The following is a 19,606-nucleotide window of genomic DNA, read 5'->3' on the forward strand; positions in this document are numbered from 1 at the left end:
GCCTCCCAGACTGTGTAAACTGTAAAGCATAGAAATAAATGTATAACGAACATTTCCATTCATAGCCATGCTGTGCTTCCACGTCAAACATGGAAGAGGAAGTCATCAACTCATAGGGGCCTCTGACAGGTTTGTTCGATAAGATGATGTGTAATGCAATAATAAGCATCATCAGGTCCCATTCATCTGTACACAGATGTAAGGCACTCATATGTATTCCTTGTATCTCTAAGTCAGCGCATGCGCTGTATATGAACTGCAGTACTGTATATGAATTTGAAGCCCTATAATGGTGTTTTTTTACTTGTTTCTTGTGGTAATCTTTAATATTTTATGTCTATTATTGGAACCACTGGATTTTTCATTATGGATGTTGCTTTTGATAAGCACTGCACCCATTGGAGAGGAGGCTATATTTACACTGGGTGTGATTCAAACTATAATACAGGATTTTCTTCTAGCTGGCCTATTCCTTCCCAGAGTGTGTGGCGCTGTGTCGGTGTGTGCGTGAGAAGAATCCATAATTGCACCATACCTCAAAAACTAAGCCACTTCAAAGTAGGAGAATTCTTGAGAATAGCCTGACCACACAGCAATCAGCATCACTGTGATATAGCCTTGTTTAAAACCACATGCTTACAGCTCACCAACAGTCTCGTTACAAGCACCATCAACATAATTGGACGTGCTGAACCGCAAACTCTGGGCTAGTAGGCACTAGGTAGCCATTATGGAATACCAAGTGCTGTGCTGTCTTCACTCAGCCTCTATGGTTAATTATCTTCATCAAAGACTATGCCTGGTGGCTCAGCCCAGTTAGTGCACAGACCATTACGCTCCTTTTGAGCATGAGGACCTGTGTTTGATTCTGACCCCTGCCTTGTCTTATCTCTCTCTCCTCTCTCTGCCCTTGGTTTCCTGTCTCCATATACAGTACAGATTTGAAATAAAAAAGTCAAAACATGTATTTTAAAAGATCGATTGGCTAACTGCAGCACAGAAATTAGTCCTGATATAGTGACGAGAGGACTAATGACACTACATAGCCTAAACCATGCCATAAAGGACACCTCACCAAACGTATTCGAGCTAATAGAACAGTCATTACAGAAGCTGAGCAAACCGCTGTCTATGATTTCATTTCATTAAGCACATTGATCTCACACTTTTCCACCCATGGTCCATACCCTCTCTTTTAGCAAAGCCCTAGCCTTGCCTAAATCTTTAATGATTTTCCTTAATGGTCTACAAGTAGGCTATGCTACAATCATATATGAAACTGGAGTAAAAGATAAAATCTTATGACCAAACCGACAGAGACTGCACTAGGCTGAGAGAGCTGTAATGTGGGCAATTCCCACGCAGTAGTTTGGTTACTTACCATCAACAACACAATAAATTATTTTCAATGTTTATTCTTTGAAGTGGGTGTGGTCTACTGACCAATCAGAGAACGGTTAGGGTTTGTGGGCAAACACAGTAAGAATGCCATACACCACAGTAGAATTAATCTGGTTAATATGATTTTGATGATACAAACTGGCATCACTTTCATCTACAACATCCTAATCCAGTTAGCATTTTGGCAAGTATCACCGGAATACTGTTTCAATTGCTGTTTAATCCTTTCTTTATTATTTGAACGTGTGACTGCCCATAGCCTTTCCACCCTCAGATAAACAGATCATCTATCTATCTATCCATCTATAAGTAACCTTTTATAAAGTAAACTGTATGCACTGTTGAACACAATCTGTCTGATGATACACACTTCACTGAAGAGCTGTGTTGTACTGTGAGCCCAGAGATGATGTTGTGGTTAATGTCTATGGAGCTGAATTCACCATCACTCCAGTAGAAGATTATCTCTTATGTAATCTTATCTCTTGGAAATGATATTCAAGCACAAAAACAGTGTGGGAAAAAAAAAGAAAAAGAAAAAAAAGTTTCAAATTAAAATATTGGTACTCTTTTGTGGGGTTGTTATTTTTACTCATCTAGTCACTTTGGTGGGTAAACAACCATTATGGGTGTTTACTCTTAAAAACGTGTTGGCTTTTCAAACAGTACAATATAAATACAGTACAAGTGGATTTGGGGACTTCCCATCCCATGAGCCTGTGGGGGGGACGTTTGTTTTCCACTCTGTCCTGCTTGTTTCATACTTCCCCCTAAGATCACTGACAACGTCCCTGAAGCCAGGCCTGGGCCAGAGAGTGCGAGTATCAGTCAGTCTGAAACTTGTTGACTCAGCCAGTTTACATTAAAGTTCGACTACCCTCCTCCTTTCTAGATAAATAGCTAGGTCAAAAACCATAATTCAACCTCAAAGTTGACCTAAAAATATTCTTATTTGGAGAAACGTGGGCTGGGGAGTTGCTAAACACACACAGGCCTATGTGTTTCCCAATATAGGGCACTATAAACCACATTTCTACAGTGTAGATGTTGGAAAGGTTTACTGCCTTGCTCAAGGGCCGATCAGTGTTGTATATTGATTTGAAGGAGCAGAGCAGAGCCGAGTCTTAACTCTTATCATCTGCTTCTCAGCTTTCTTAACACCTCTCTAAAACAAGGAACATATCTTTGATGTCAGGCAGAAACCTCTCATCTCAATATTTGAAAATATTTGTAAATTAACAACCTACTTTATCCATACTACAGTGTCACCCAAAAGCAACAAACATAGCAGATCTGCAAGTTTGAAATACAGTGCGAAGCGATGTTGCTTTGAGCTTGTCGATCTGCTATTTTTTTATTTGAATCCTGAAAGGTAGCCTAACAGTTTTGGACATGAGGTTTCCACCCGACGGAATAGAGATGGGAGTTGAGCTTCTAGGAAAGAAAGGTCATGAGAGAGTGACGTGACAGAAGAGGAGTTGTGTCTGTGAAGTCGAGGACTATTTGATAAGGCATCTGTAGTAGAGAGAAGAGAATCTGCTATCGTCAGCGTGTTCACTGATGCACCCTTACAGTTGTTTTTTTCCCCCCCTTCCTCAGCAAAATGGAGAGCAATGCCTCGGAAGGAATTTTCAATTTTCAATATGAGCCTGTAAGGTGTTTTCCATCAAAGTGCGGGCATGTCAGGCCCATGGAGCCGTCAGCTGTGAAATGGCTCCACTTTGCAGAATTCGAGAGAGAGAGAGAGAGAGAGAGAGAGAGAGAGACAGAGAGAGAGAGAGAGGGAGAGAGAGAGAGAGAGAGAGAGAGAGAGAGAGAGAGAGAGAGAGAGAGAGAGAGGGGGAGAGAGGGAGAAACCCGAGTGTGTCAGAAAATATGACTATAATATAACCTTTCCAGGGTTCAGGTGATAGGTAGGCCTAAATTGGCTGATAAACACACACACACACACACACACACACACACACACACACACACACACACACACACACACACACACACACACACACACACACACACACACACACACACACACACACACCATTATAAACCACAACAATGTGGTTTATAATGTGTTTATAATGTAACCTCACAGAAGTAGTAGACACTCCTCAGGAGGTCCATGGTGACCTCTGGGCCAAATATAACAGCTTGGTTCAGCACAGTATGTCCTAGTTAAACAACTCTCTCCCCACAGCTTTCCTCCTTGAATCAGAGCAAATAGGCCATGTCTCACTCTGACTATGCTAAACCACACGGCATCACTGCATGCAGTGTGTGACATTTATGGAATTTTCATGGGAAAGTGTTGGGTGATGAGTAGCAATAACTGTAGAAATCTATATTCCAAGGACATAAACAAATATAGCCTACATAAAACATACATACATAGTTGAAGAGTTTGACAGATGCTAAATATAAATTGGAACTGTCTTACACCATCATTAAACATTTTAGTCTTTCACTCACTCCAATGTTTACAAACATTAGAGTAAACAATCCTAATCCTACTACAGCCCCCAGAATGCAACGAATGTAGCTTTCAAACTATTTACCTGCTGTGCTGTCCATCTATCATGAGCCGAGACCATAACCTATAGTGTCTTACAGAAGATTACTAGTAACTGTAAAAAAAAAATATCTTTAAGGATAAATAAATAAATGAATAAATATTTTTGTTATGTCACTTGTCAAATTGAACTGATCTACACTCGCTTGTATAGAGATCAGTTCTTTTTGACAGGCGACACCATCGTACTACGGAGTATACATGAGGCAGGTAGGCACTAGGCAGGCAGGAGGAGTAGCTAAGCTGTTGCTAACGTTTTAGCTAATTGGGTTTTTTTCTGTTTCTCAAAGTGTAGCTCCAAAACACTGGAAGTCAGGGAAAAGTCTTACCTTCTCTTGTAGCGAGAATCAGAGGGAAGACAATAATAACACGCGGTCCGCGGCAAGTCTTTCCCGGATTAAAGTTATAAAACAATCCACTGAATATTCTTCCCTTCCTATTCCTTCTCCGCTCCTTCGACCTGTTTCTGAATCCACTGGCTGTGGCTGGATAGTTACTTTGCCAAAGGTAACAGGACAACCCGATGTTGCGTCAACTCTGAACACGCTCGTCAAGACGGGCCTCACTAAGTAATACACATCCGGCTGGCAGAATTCAAAATAAGACATCTAAGAAATTCCATAAATTAGAAAACGAATATGTAAGAATAGTAGTGATTAGTGAAGTGAAGATAGTGAAAAGTAGGCTAGTGAAGTAGTGAAAATAGCCGATCTACAAGCTCTCAAGTGTGCTTAGATTTATCTTCACTTCACACATAGGCAGTTTGGGTCCCCTCCCCGGACTCCCGGACAAACGTATCTGAATCTCTCTTTTGGGTCTCGATCGAGCTAAAACATTTGGAACCATGCACTGCTCTAGAGAAACCTGCAGCCAGGAGACTAGGCTACTTACTTACTTAATATATTATTTAATTGTAATAATAATATGTGACAGGGTTTTAGATTAATAACAAATTATAGGCCTACAATATTATTTGTATTGTTCAATAATAGGGGTCTCTGCCAGCAGTTCAGTATTGTATTGTATCTTTATTTGTTGTGCAATAAGTTGCTGTTGTTGGGGTAAATATATAGCCTACATTATCTCCTGACACACCCCACACACACACACACACACACACACACACACACACACACACACACACACACACACACACACACACACACACACACACACACACACACAGGGATCTTATTTTGAAGTCCACCAACTGGAAGTGGCATGCTTATGTAGGTACAGTTTGACGAGCGAGTTCAGAGTGTTCTAACTTCTTCTAACTGACTTAACACTGGCGCAGCAGGACAGCCTCTTCTGTTCGACTCAGTACGCGCTCCCAGTTTCCTTTAATCTGCAGCAGTGCAGCATCATATGTCTCGGAGGAACAACTGAGCTTTGGTTCGTTAGCAGACATGTCTAACAAACGTACTACCCGTCCGACCATCAGCTCCTGTGTGGACTGTGGACGCTGTTTACCAGACAACCATTCACAGTAGGACCATCCATCCGGGCTATGGGATAAAACATTTCACCTGCTTTCCAGGTGTTTCCAGCGCCGCCAGCAGGACACCACCACCACCTAGTGGCGAGCGTTTACATTACATTTGTGTTGAACAGAAGAAGCCAAGGCAAAATACTTTAGACTAGAGATGAGTAAGATAACATATTCATGAATTAAATTACAAGGTAATGTTCCATGTCGTACAACATAGTGTACGACAGTAGCATATCCTTCAATTAATGTGCAAAATAAGGCATATGGTGCGTGCAAAGACTCTATTGCATTTACCAGAGGTTACCTGAGCAAAAAACCCTCATAGATGAAAATTTAAGGTGCAATAAAAACTTTGTACTTTGGTATTGAGGAAGAAATTATATGGTTGCATTCCTTATATCACCTATAATACTTCTACAATATATTGATATTTGGTAGCTTGTAAGAGTAAATATCTCCATTGGCCATAGCTATTGTTTTGGTTCAGCTGCCTTCAGCTCGTCCTTGAAGCAGCAACAGTATAACTGATCTGTGATTCTGCCTCTTGGCAGAACTACTGTATAGGCTCCCCATGATATCATGAACAAATACCATAACCATCACCACCTAGATTGTTGTCTGGTCTCCTAATTGCCTCATCCATTACTGATTGATCAGAATTCCACGACAGTATGCATTAACAGCTAAAATAAATTGCAAGAAGGAATTCTTTGTAAACATTAATGTATTAACAGGAGGCATGTTTAAGACCAATGTTTATTACGTATTTATAGGCTTATAAATGTATTTAAACTTGAAAATTCCAAGCCTACTCTTCTTGAGGTGTATTATATGGTGAGCCACTGCCCATTATACTTGTATATGGCCTAGTAATACTTAGATGCTGATTATTACATTGTTAGTCTAAGTTGTTATACAAAAATGTGTTTAATCGACCAAGCTGCTGACATGCTACTATCAATCAAACTAATCAGAAAATGTCATGATATAATGGCTTCACTTTTCAAATGAAAGAGAAAGACGTTTTCTCATAATTATTTAATCACACATACATTTACATCATGCAGTCAATCCAAAAAGGTGATATTAACCTTTCCCATTTCCCTCCAAATCAGAGCCCTGCTATTGTGTACCCGTTCTCTAGGAATGATCCAGTACCTTCCTCCACAGATGGAATCGTTGAAATTGTCCTTTTGTTTGGGTTTTATTTTTTAGAAACTATTACACAGTAATAAAAAAGTGGCTTTTTTAATTTAGAGTTAAAGCAAACGACTTTCAATTTGGATAAACATTATGAACATGTATTTTTTTTATTTTGGAGTTTTAGTTAATATCATTCTCATCCCATTTCATAGCCAGTATTGGGTATGGAAAAAAGGTATACATTGTGTAGACCATGCTGTAATGCATCACCTTATCTAAAAGATCCAACAGCAGGAATAAACCGCTTAAGAGACACAATACATTGTCCTGTCATAGTTATGGAGGAGCCACTCCTCCCACAGTGGGAAACTAAAATGCCCATACTAGTCCCGATTTATCAACCGATAACGGCTTTACTAATAAGTCCATTTGTTTAGCTTTAGAAACGTCTTGTTCCTCAATCAAAGTAGCCACACATATGGAGTGTTTTCTACCACAGGAGAGGATTCTGAAGTGCTAATGACCATAATGTTGCTTTTCAGAACAGGTTTACTTTGATGCTTTAATGCGTCAGGACTACAACTAAAAAACAACAACAAAAACAACATGTCACCCTGGCCAAACCTAACAGTTATACAACTGATATACTGTTATCATTTATTGCACTTGCACAAGTTGTTAGTGTTTACATGCTGGGAGGGGGTTACAGTCTCAGCAAGCTCGCTGCAAATGCTTAAGGAGTTTCAAATGATTAAAAACACAGTGTGGTGAGAACATATTTTAAAATGGGAAACATAAAAAAAAAGGAATAAAGACAATAAAAGAGAATCCTAAACCCCTCAAGTACTCTTAAATTACCCTCTCATCTCAATCATATGGGATTTCTTGCATAGTCATCAATGTCGGGCAGAAACATCATATCTCCAAGTGTGTATGTTTTTTGGTAAATTAAAGCCCTACTTCATCATACAAAAGTGTCGCACAAAAGTAGTGAAAATAGCAGATCTACAAGCACAAAACGCTTCGCGGTGCGAGGCGTTGTATGCTTGCAGATCAGCCATTTTAACTAGTTTAAATCGTTTTGAAAATGACAAATACAAAGCGAAGGTTTTGGACATACAAGGTTTTCACCCGACAACGACTATATCAAACTTCTGCCTTGCCATAAACCCTGCTCCTCTGATTGGCCGATCAGTGGCAAGGGTCTGGCCCCACCCTGTCACATGACATACGCATCCCAGTTTACACTCCAAAGCTATGGAACAAATACAGTACTTTACATACATCCAGCTGAGCACATTGCCATACAGTTGTGCAAGTACAGTTAGTAAGCCCAACATCTACTATAACAAACAGGGAAACCGTTTAGGGGTAAAAAGGATTCAGCAAAGTGAGGCACCCTTGATCAATTCATTTACGTTTAATTAACTTGACATGGCAGGGAACGTCCCATGGGGAGCCGGCGAATCAATGCACTATTCCTAGGCGGGCAAGTTTACATTAAAAACTAAATAATGGTTCCAGCCATCCATCACATAGCCAAGCAAATTAGGGAGACACAGCTTGTGAAAGAGCAAGTTACACCAGCCTAGCTAAGACAGGACAAGCATTTGTGTGGGTGCGAACTCAGCCTATACAACCTGCAGTCTATGTGCTCCAATGTGCAGAGATATAAATAGGATCCAGTAACAATGCATATTAAACCACCTAGAGAAGTTAAAACAGTACGTATCTACTTGGATAGGATGTGTTCTTTATACCGGATCATTCTCCTCCTACGTTCCTTCCTTGTTCTTTACAATACATCCTTCGTGTGAAGTCACCAATGACGAGTATACAGAATTCTTTTTAATTTAATGATAATAAAAACAATTGGCCTCCACAGGTATTTAGTTAAATACATCTACACTGTCGCACGTCTTGGCATTTATTTCTTTTCCTCCTCTCTATTTTTTCCCCTCTTCCATTCCCCAAATCCCGTAGACCTCGCCGGGAAGCGTGTGCAGTAGTGCCAATTTTACATCTGTACAACAAGACCGGACAAAAACAGTAGTGCTTGATGCCATCGAGTAGTTTCAAAACTGGAAAAAAAAAAAGAAAAGAAAAAAGATCTCCATATTTAATTTTTTTTGTCCTTAAAGAAGCATGTACAGTAAAATCTATCCAGAGAAAGTGTGGTTAACAACCAATAATAATGACGATGAAATTGTACAGAGGTTAGACTAGGCCGAGCTATTCTCGTGGCAGGGTCACATATATATATTTATATGTTCGCTTGTTTTTCCAAAACCTCGCTACCGTTACATTCAGCCTGGCACGGTGCAGGAGAAAACGACCACGGACGACAATAGGCCGTGCAATCAAACGAAACCGAAACTCAGCAACAACGATTTCGCCCGACGAGACAGCGCTCAAGACTGCGTTTGGTTTTCGGTGGATAATGATATCTTAGCGTGTTGTAAATTAAATTTCTATTTTTTTTTTAATATTTTCTTTTATCCAGAGATAAGAGATAGGAGATATGAGGAGGTGGGAGGAGTGGGGATAGGGTGGGGGGTGGTGGAGCTGTACAGGTCAGGAATATTTATATATATATATTTATATTTATGAGGCTCCCTGGCCGTCTTCTAAAGCTGTGGCCAGGAGCAGTTTGCTGTAATGGAATGACAGGTTGTCGGGGATGATTTCAGCTTCTTCTTCTGTGACGTTGATCAGCTGTCCCTCTGCTCTTCAGCTGCAAGGGGACACGGAGGAAGAGGAGAGGAAGAGAAGGGGAAAATTGAAGAGAGAAGGCTGTCTGTGAATGGATGACTCCGATTCATCGTACAGATTCTGCATCATTTTGATCAAAACATACACAAGACACCACTGCAAAATGCTGTCAAATGTCAATCCAAATCTTAATGCTGAGTGCCGAGCAGCTGTGTACTAAGTTTATATTCTATTTATTTACTATTCTAACTGTAATAGATCAACCCAGCTGTCAAATGTATTGATAGTCACGTGTTGTAACAACACACTGTGTGAGTGTCCGTCTGATCTCCTCCTTGTCGTTACTGGTCGGCTCAGTCAGAATAAGCTACAAGCTGCTGTAATACAGTACATTATTGCAATAACATACAATACCATGCACGACCACAATTGCAAAGTGTAGGGCTACATGATGTCAATTCCCAAGACAATTGCATGGCTCGGTTTAAATAATGTGTTAATTACATTGTCATATTATTGAATCGATTATTCCTAATGCAATACAAGATGGATTCAGTGCCGTCTGTAAGTAAATACAACAGGTTGTTGTAGGCTACTTTTAACTCGCACGTACTGTATACCGATTAGTCTACATAAAATCTAAATAGATCAAGTTATGCCAGGTAAACTTGACATAACTACTCTATAAATTAGATGTAAGCTAGTCACCCTGGTGAAGACAGACAGGGCGAGATACTTACTTCTTGTCCGGCTTGTTGCCACCCCCTCCCCTGATGGCCACTGTCTGGCTGTTCTGGTAGAAGCCCCCTCCAGTGCGGTTGAAGTTGGGGTGGGTGGGGGAGGCCACCGGTTGCTGTCCGGGCCGGATGGGTTTGGCTGAGAGGAAAAGAGAGGAAGAGTGTAGGAGGGTATAGGATATGAGTGGTAAAGTTTAAGTACATTTACAGTTATTAATGTGATTGCTATTTGCAGATTTTGTGGTTTTCACAGAATGTCAAACTCCACAGTGGAATGAATTCATGTACTGGTTTGTTGATATATACTGTAGGTTCATTCTGAATCCTACTCACCGATCTGGGCAGAGTGCCCCCTCCTGGCCATATTCTTGGCCCTGACGGCCTCCTTGATGCGGTCCACCTCCTGCTGGTAGCGTTTGCGGTCGCGGGCGGCATTCTCCTTGGCCTCCTTCAGAGCAGACTCCAGGGCTTTGACCCGCTCAGCTGTAGCACGAAGACGTTTCTCCAGTTTAGGAAGCTCACAGCGCAGGTCTGCATTGTCACGAACCAGCTGCACAGAGGAGGAAGACAACCAGGTTTTAATGATGATCACACTAGTGGTGTGCACATCCAAAACCCAAGTAGGCCAGGTACAGAATAAAATAAAAATCAAGCTCCCTTGCTTATCAACGATGTTAGATTAGTCCAGTCGCTACAAAGTAGTTCAGCTGACGCTCTTGCTACGCCATGCAGAGCTTTGTATCTTATTTAATTATTGTGCATCATACAGTGAATTTACAATTACAATATAATTTACGCATTTAGCGACTAAAAGTGCAAGGAATCATGAACCATAATCAATCAACAACGGTGAGTGATGGAGGAATTAAGAGTACAAAAAAAAGACAAGCGTATCCAACAAAGTACATCATATCTGGCATCTAATTACATCAATAATTAATGGACTAAAATGGATAACTGCAATTGTTTCAATCGATAGTGTTTTGCTTGCATGTTATATTTGCAATTTATAGCTTGATTGTTTTAGTTTTATGCTTTTGAGTTATGTTGTGTTGACTCATAGTGACATGAGCGTGAGCTGCGTGACGACGTGCAGTCCTCCCATCAGCCAATTTTAATATAGGATGTGGACGAAGTCTCACCTGTTTGTGAACCTTGGTAAGCTGCTCAAGGTTGTTCTCAAGAAAGGAGATCTTCTGTTTCTGAGCCGCACTGCCACCTGTGTCATCAGAGTCCATCTCAGCACTCTGCACACACACGCACACGCACGCACGCACACACACACACACACACACACACACGATCAAATGGTCATTTTCCATCTCCTTCCTACCAGTTATTGTTCAATGAAATCTTGCCTAGACATCCTCAGAATAGGGACGCCAGGTTGAAAGTGCTTAATAAAGTGCACGTTTTACCTTCTTGACTCTGGTGGCAAGGTCCTGGACAAACAGTTTCCTCAGGTTATGCAGGGTCTGTAGCTCCTTGGCCTGGGATAAGACACAGAAATACAAACATTTGGCAGTGAGCAGAGATGCAATCTTTGGGAAGGAAGGAGAGAGGGGTGGGCAGAGAGAGAATTGGTTTTGTTTGTTCATTTGACTGTTGCTTTGGTAATGTAAACATACGTTTCCCATGACAATCAAGACACTTTGAAATTCATTGAGAAAGAGAGAGAGATGGATAGAGAGATACCGATACTACCAGCATACAATACACTTTAAAATAATAACATATTTTAATTTCACCTTGATTAGACCGAATTGAATTGATAAGCCAATGGATCGTTACACCCTTTGTAGTCTTGTGTAGGCAGAGACTACTATTCCACAATCTCTGGATGCTATATAGAGTCTGGACCTACAAATCCAGAAAGCCGGGAACGGAAGCTTTCTTCTGTTCCATCATTTCCGTTCACGAAAATACATTTTAAAATATCTGTAAGTTATATTTTAGAATCCATTTCTGATACGCAGCAAGCTATATATATGCTTTGAATACAGCAACTGTAAAGACAAAATGGAAGCGGGGAGGAGACGTTACATCCGCTTTATCCTCTGATCATTTTCAGCGCTTCCGTGATGCAGACTGCAGATGACGGAAGAAATAAAAAATGGTGGGAGGCAACAGTCTGGCTGGTGAGACTACACCCTTAGTGACAAAGTGAACTCACCACTGTTTCCTCCAGTCCCTTCAAGTCCTGTCTGGCCTGCTCTCTCCTGTCCTGCATCACCCTGGACAAACAACAGTAAAACTATATCATATGCTGTCAGAGGGAAAAGTCATTTCTGAGTATATGGATTTGAGGTTATAAACAGAGTGCCGGATACTTTATTTGATGAGTGCTACTAATTAAGCATGAAAAGTTGGTAACACGGCTATTTCTAAATATGGGAATGCAAGTTAGAAATACGATTGTTAAAGCCTATGCATTCCTCTGATTCCGCACTCCAGTTAAAGGTAGGGTAAGTGATTTCATTTCAGTTTCAGTTTTCATGTAGGTGACAGGCGGGGGCCTTCCTCCAAACATGATCAAGTGGGGGTGGGCCTTGGTGCGTATAAGGCCCGCCCTCACTAGACCATGATTGGAGGAAGGCCCCACTCTATCCTGATTGGAGGAAAACCTGTCTCCTCCACCAAAACAACTGAAACTGTTTTTTCCTCCTCACAGGCCATAAGGCTATGGACCAAACCCTACCTTTAATATTTTATCATATGTGCAAGTGCATGTGGTAACATACGTGAGTTCGTGCAGCTTCCGGGTCTTATCTTGGTCGGTGGATTTGAGTTTTTCGTGTTCCACCCTCAGCCTCTCTTGTTCCAACATAATCTTCTGGTTAAGACTGGAGAGAGCAACACACCATAAAACAATCACTACTGGGAACCATGTGCACTGGGAAGTATTTGCTTATTTTTGTTTTAACCTTTTATCGATTGAATGTCATAATATCTCTGCTACATAAGAAGCCATACGGGAAAAGGTGTGAGACAAACAAAAAGAGTGAGACAGGGAAAAGGGGAAAGAAAAGGAACAAAGAGAGACATGAGAAATAAAGAGAGATGAAAAGAGTGAAACAGGAAAAAAGAAACAAGATGGCATGAGACGAGTTATAGGACGGCTTGGAACCCATGATTTGATGGATAGGTGTGTGCACCAACTGTTGAGGGCTGGGTGCAATAACCACAATACCGCGGTTGTGTAATGCATACCGCAGTGTCGTGTTCATAACCACAATTTTTCTTTTCATTTACATGTATTTAAATATTTTTTCTTTGAGCAATGAAAACCGATCCTACGTTTCACTTTGTGTGTATTAGCTGTAATAGTATGGATGGAGATCCATGCTCATCCATAAAGTAACTGATGTCATGGACAGAACGACCCATACAAGGAGATATGCACAAGTTTCGTGTTTGCATCGCTCACTTCGCGACAGTGCGATTTCTTTTTTTCATTCAAAACAACTTTTTAGGGGAGATACCGCCATACTGTTGGTAAAAAGTGACTTATTACCACAAACAACTGAAAATCCATACCGCCCCAGCCCTATTATTGAGCCACTAGTTCTTCCAGTAGCACTGTACCACTGCAATAGTAGTAAACATGTCTTACTCCTGCAGTTCAGTGATGAGCTTCTCCTTGTTGTCCAGCTCGTCCCGCAGGCTACTAATCTGTTTCTGGTGGGCCTCACGGTGGGAGTGAATTTGTTTCTCTACAGCTTCCTGAAAACACATATGCAAGCACACACAAATACACTGGTGAGATGCAACCAACAGGAGAGCACTTCACTGACAAACAACATTGTCACACACTAGTTGTCATAACTAGCATGGAATTAAAAGGACCACCATTTTCATCTCAAATTTCTGAGGCAAAATAAACCTAAAATGGCACAAATAAATCCAGCATAATGAATCTGCAAAATATAAACTAAAAAAGTACAAATACTGGAACTGGAAATAATTGTTAATTATAATAATACAAATAATTGGAATGTCATATGAGTAGGCTAATGCAGGTGCATGATTAAGTGTTTGTGTATTCTATTCTTTGTTGTAACATCAATGAAGTCGTTTAGGATGTACATTTACCACTTTCTCAGATACTCAACATCAGCTTATTCACATAAAAAACAGGACCTCCAATAACTGAATCAAAACAGAATGAATTCAGAATTCTATGCATTAAGCATTCAGCTGTTTTACGGACTGAGGGATGTACCTTGACTTCATTGGCAGTTTGTATCTCGTTCTCCTTCTCCATGGCATGGACTTTTTCTGCAAAAGAAAAGGACCTCTGGTAAATACAAATGGTACAACACGTGCAATTCTATTTAATAGAAGGCCTCTGAAAATGAAGTGCAAAACTGGCCTGGTAACCAAACAAACAAAAAACAAAAAAATCACTTGAAAACAAGATGGGTTGGATGACCTCACTCAGGAGGATAAGTCCCAAGGGTCATCCGAGTTCTACCCAGTCCCGCAGGCTACCAACTAACCATATGTCAACAGTTCAACGTGGTAAATGCAGTGTTGCTTTTTCTAGTATGCAACTGTGCATAGTAGTTCAGGTTGGGGCCTACTGATTGAGAGAAACCATTCTGTGAATGTAAAGTCACAGGTTCAAACCCCAGCTCCAGTAACAACTAATGTATTCATCTTATGAAGTCCTGCATCCTTGAGCCAAGCGCTGCTCATTCTTTTTACTGTGTTCTCGTCACTGTGTCACACTACAAAAACGATGTATTTTCAAATGAAAAGAAATTTAAAATGCCTCTCTTAATTAAAATTTATGACAAAAAAAATTCAGGGTGGTCTGCTTCCATGCTGTCACTGAGTGATGGTCCGTACCTTGGGCGCTGATCTTGACCAGCTCCTCATTCAGAGAGTCGATGTTCTCCTCCAAATGTCTCTTCTTCTGCTCCACGTTCTGCAGGTACTCTGACAGAGACTTGATCTTAGCCTCGTGCTGCAAGCAGGAGAAAATACAAAGCGTTAAAATGTTCTATTATTAAGATAAAGAGTATGTCGATAATGTATAGGTGATTTTATGGATAGTTAAGTTGCTTGTGCATTCAAACTCACTCAACATACACTTTTACAGTGTAGTGAGTGATAATATACGTCTGAGAGTGTTCAATTGTAACCACATTGACCCGTTGGTCCATGTGGCTATATTTGTTCAGATCAATGCTGTGTGGTGGAGGTCCTTCTCCTCCTACCTGGGAGATACGCAGCTGACAGGCAGCCAGCTCCTTCTCGTTCTCGTCCATCTTCTTGTTGCTCTCGGACTGGGTTCCCTCCAACTGCTTACAGCGTTTCACCATGGTCTTCACCTCTGACTTCATCTTGCTGATGTACAGGCGAGCCACCGTGAACTCCTCGTCTATCAGACCACTGCCCTCGTGTTGCTGAGGGACAAGGCAGCAAGAGAGAAATTAAAACATCTAGTTATAGTGTGGGGGAGAAAAGGAGATAATAGTGAGATTATACTCATATTGACATCTTTAACATAACTACAAAGGGAGTGCAGTATATGGTATAATGTAGTCCACAGTCACATAATAGTGTCACAGAGTTATTGTCCAATCAGTACGTCTGCGGTGGCTAACTCGCTATACCTTGATGTCGTTGCTGCCCACGGCGATGCCAATCTCTGCCAGGTCTTTGAGCAGCGATGACATCATCTCTGTCACCCTCTTCTTCTGGTGGTTGGACATCTCCTTCAGCTTCTGAAGCTCAGAGTCCAGAGACGACAGGATAGACTGCAGTGACAAAAGACAAACGAGAAAACGATATCAGTAACAAGTAACAAAGTACGTACATCAAGGAACTATACATGCAAGTGATCGGTAGATAAACACATTGGGCCTCATTTACCTAGCTTGGGTCTGCACAGAATTTGTACTTCGATCAATTTCGCCGGACATACACTCAAACTCACATCTGCTCGGAAGCACACTTACAATAAATTACAATGGTGCCAAACCTCAAATAAAATATATGCCCTACATTTGTCATAAAAAATTAAAAAAAACTATCCGATTGCTTGGATGCATATTATAGACAGTGATGTTGCTAAGTTTTCAATGTAATGGGTCCGGGGACCCACAGGTGGTCATTCTAATGGGTCACAGAAAAGTTTTATGAATCCCCAATAAAAAATGGTGTCGGCCCGATCAAAACATTGTCGTTTCTATCGTCTGTTTAAGACTATTTCTACGCGGATATTATTTGTGTTAATGTAGGGTAAAGTAGGGTACCTTCACCCATGAACAATGGTGGTATGTTCTTTTTAACGTGACGTGGCTACATGCATCTCGGGACCACGTGAGCATGACATGAATGCGTCCCTGGGCGACGTGAACGTATGCGTGACGCGGACGTATTGACGTCACTGTAGACATGATGCGAATTCAACCTACCGTATATCTATTCATTTTCAGTTGACACATTTAGAGCTGAATGATTAGGTTACTCAGCATGTTTGTATATACTATCCTTTCCAAGTTGTATTAGTCTTTGGTCGTGAGGTTACATTTTTATTATTCAAGAGCGTAGGCTATTACTTTAACGTTCAGTGGATCCAACGCGTAAGGTACCTGCTTGCCAAAACACATTGTCAAAGTGGTGCGACGCAACAAGTTGTATGCTTGCAGATCTGTTCATTTTGACAAGCAATGCAGATGGTGCTCGTGGTCTTGTATATCGCCTACGTTATCCGCTCGATACCATCGTGGGACAATGAATAAAACAGGACTTGAGCTTGCTGCACAGTGTATTGCCACAGGGACTTGGATTAGATTTGGATGAATGGATTTAATAACTGTGAAGGGTGCACGCTGTGCGACCAACATGAAAGGTGGAGCATTATAATGATCAACAATGTGCAGCAGCTACAATGAAGGAAACAGCGAGCGAAGCCTTCATCTTCCAATATTCTGTGTAGGCTACTCATATCATAGCTTAAAAGTTGTAAAACAATTTGTTACAATGAGCAAGTTGCTATCTGTAAAAGCCTCCGACTTTGGAAACTACCTGGACATAATTACCTATACTTTCATGACATCATGACAACAGTGAACAATGACAGTAGCATAAAGAAAGCTTATTATGTTCTTTACTAGCCTAAACAATCAGCCGTTCATCAACCTTTAGTTGAATAAGGTTGAGATGCATACTGTAGCCTGAAACATGCTAGCCTTGTAGCCTAGTTGGTTTATTCTCTGTAATATTACAGCAAACGAATCACGATGCAGTGTAGCTGGTTGACATGGGCCATCACCTATCCTGACTACTTTGTTCTTTGGCCGAGCCAAGGAACGGTCCGAGCGCCCTCCGCCAGACTAGTAGACACATTAAATAGCCACAGTGTAACATTTATTATCAACTGACAATGGTGATAATAATAATAAAGCAACCAATATATGAGTTAATTAGTGTTGAGCTCAGTTCTAGGGTCTGTCAGGTTAATTAAGTATACTCTAGAGCAGGGATGTCAAACATACGGCCCACGGGCCGGATCCGGCTTGTAGAGCATACATTTCTGAGCATTTAGGAAAAGTAAGTCTCTAGCCCATTCCTGTCAAGAGTTATGATTTTTTTAAAGAAGTAACCTATTAATGCTCTCTGCAGTAGGTTTCTCTCCCCTCAATCAGCCACCAGGTGCCGGCAATTGAATTGATTGATTGGAATGTTAAGTGATCAGCTCTCTCTCTCTGAAGATGACAGCATTGCTAGGAATGGGGTGGGGGGTCTGGCTATGAATAATATCTGAACATACCTACAATATTCTAACTGTACTCAAAGATTACACATATTAGACATGGAAATTAATGTTGTTAAGAAAATAACTTATTTAAGAAATATAATAATAAAATGTAAAAGTTTTATTATTCAGATATGTTCATTACTTTTAATCTTTTTATTATAAAATACAATAAAAATAATTATTGTCCTGCATCAATAATATTTTTTTTTCGCCATTTACAAATTATAGCAGAGTCTTTCAGGAATTGAATTATTCTATTATCAAATGGTTTATTCTTATTGGCACTTCTTAAAGGAGTAGTTCACCCCCAAAATGCCATGGAGCCAATGTAGACTCATTCCTAAAACAGAAATTTGATTACAATAAATCCATGCCTATTGATTCCGGATGGGGACCCAAATGCATTTGGGTCCCCAAGTGTAAGTGGGGGGAAGTGTACTATTATCACATTTTTGTCTTAGTAATGCGACGAAAAAAACAATTAAGATATATTATTGAACTCAAGTTTCCATGGCATGAGTAATCAAAGAAAAAAAAAGTCATTTTGGGGATGAACTACTCCTTTAAACAAATAGCATCTCTCGTACCTAACTGCAACTGTAATACCAATAATGAAAGTAGCTATTTTACTTAATAATTAACACAATTTGTAAAATGATATACTGTTATACTGCTAGATATATAGCAGTGGCTGAGACGACAGGTAGAAAAACAGAGCGAAAATGTGCGCGAGTGTGCATGCCATCCGATCCGCGACTGGTTGCGGCCCTCATCAAGTCGCCTTTCATCCAATGCGGCCCTCACCCCAAAATGAGTTTGACACCCCTGCTTTAGAGCATGGGTCTTCAGCAGGGAGTCTGGGACCTCTAGGGGGTCCTCAGAGTTACTACAGGGGGTCCTCCAAATCTTTGAGTGATAGAAAGTTTTTTTCTCCTTTTTTATATTAACCACTTGAACCCTAGTGTCCATATTCTGAGAACTTTAGCCAAAAAAATAGCAGATCTACAAGCTCACAACGCCTCGCAGCGAGTTTATTAAGTATTGACGGTTCCAGTGGTTAAATATCTGAAAACACAAATTGACATGAATCCAAAATACACTGGCGATTGTGCTGTCAACGATGAAACTATATAGATAGATAGATAGATACCTTTATTATCCCAAGGGGGAAATTCAGTTGTCCAGTAGTAGCACAGCAGTGGAATCTATGAACAGATTGTGGGGGTCCCTGCTACTAAGGGGTCCTTGGCCTGAAAACGTTGAAGACCCCTGAGAGTCTAGACTTTGCTTCCACGACTCACCGATTTCTGGCTGAGCTCCTCACTGATGGCCTCAAACTCCTTGGTCTTGTCCTCCACCTCCTGGCTCTTCTGGTCATAGTTGACGGCCAGCTCCTCCAGGGCCTGCAGCACCTCCTTCACCTCCTCCTTGGAGGCCTCGTTCTCCGCCTGCAGGCGGTTCAGCTCTGCCTGCAGGTTGTCGTGGTCGCGGCGCGAGGAGGCCAGGAGCTAGCAGAGGAAACAGTAGCTTGGTCAGGATATCTGATGTATACTGTACATATAGCTCAAACCTTATAACGTATATGTTTTTGTTGATTCCGATTCATGTCTGTGCATAAGCGGGAAATGTGTCCGAGACGGGGAGGAGAGAATGGAATGGAATCCCCCAAAAATACTGTATCTTTTGCAGCAGAGATGTTTCAAGCAAAAACCCCTTTGTTTTTGCTTTAACCTATTAAGAACTGAGGCCGATTCTACAAATTCCTTCTAAATCATCGCACC

General features: G+C 40.9%; 2 protein-coding genes across 5 annotated transcripts in view; both read right to left on the reverse strand.

Moving 5' to 3' along the window:
* LOC308285926 (rho GTPase-activating protein 12-like) overlaps positions 1 to 4,435 on the reverse strand; it is a 65,202-nt gene extending 60,767 nt beyond the window's left edge. For all 4 annotated transcript variants that reach the window (XM_080726856.1, XM_080726854.1, XM_080726855.1 and 1 more), the window contains exon 1: positions 4,300 to 4,435. The gene's annotated coding sequence lies outside the window, so the exon portion shown is untranslated. The remainder of the gene's footprint in view (positions 1 to 4,299) is intronic.
* A 2,098-nt stretch (positions 4,436 to 6,533) lies between these two features.
* LOC308286251 (kinesin-1 heavy chain) overlaps positions 6,534 to 19,606 on the reverse strand; it is a 33,288-nt gene continuing 20,215 nt past the window's right edge. Inside the window, exons 14-26 of the mRNA XM_080727227.1 lie at positions 19,127 to 19,333; positions 15,676 to 15,819; positions 15,277 to 15,465; positions 14,906 to 15,023; positions 14,277 to 14,332; positions 13,668 to 13,777; positions 12,796 to 12,897; positions 12,228 to 12,288; positions 11,473 to 11,544; positions 11,197 to 11,301; positions 10,388 to 10,604; positions 10,058 to 10,193; positions 6,534 to 9,339 (exon numbers count right to left, since the gene is read on the reverse strand). Of these exons, the coding sequence (XP_080583353.1) occupies positions 9,336 to 9,339; positions 10,058 to 10,193; positions 10,388 to 10,604; positions 11,197 to 11,301; positions 11,473 to 11,544; positions 12,228 to 12,288; positions 12,796 to 12,897; positions 13,668 to 13,777; positions 14,277 to 14,332; positions 14,906 to 15,023; positions 15,277 to 15,465; positions 15,676 to 15,819; positions 19,127 to 19,333 (1,521 nt within the window). The 3' untranslated portion in view covers positions 6,534 to 9,335. The remainder of the gene's footprint in view (positions 9,340 to 10,057; positions 10,194 to 10,387; positions 10,605 to 11,196; positions 11,302 to 11,472; positions 11,545 to 12,227; positions 12,289 to 12,795; positions 12,898 to 13,667; positions 13,778 to 14,276; positions 14,333 to 14,905; positions 15,024 to 15,276; positions 15,466 to 15,675; positions 15,820 to 19,126; positions 19,334 to 19,606) is intronic.

This window comes from Nannobrachium achirus (assembly GCF_963921795.1).
Source record: "Nannobrachium achirus genome assembly, chromosome: 5".
NCBI classification, from domain to species: domain Eukaryota; kingdom Metazoa; phylum Chordata; class Actinopteri; order Myctophiformes; family Myctophidae; genus Nannobrachium; species Nannobrachium achirus.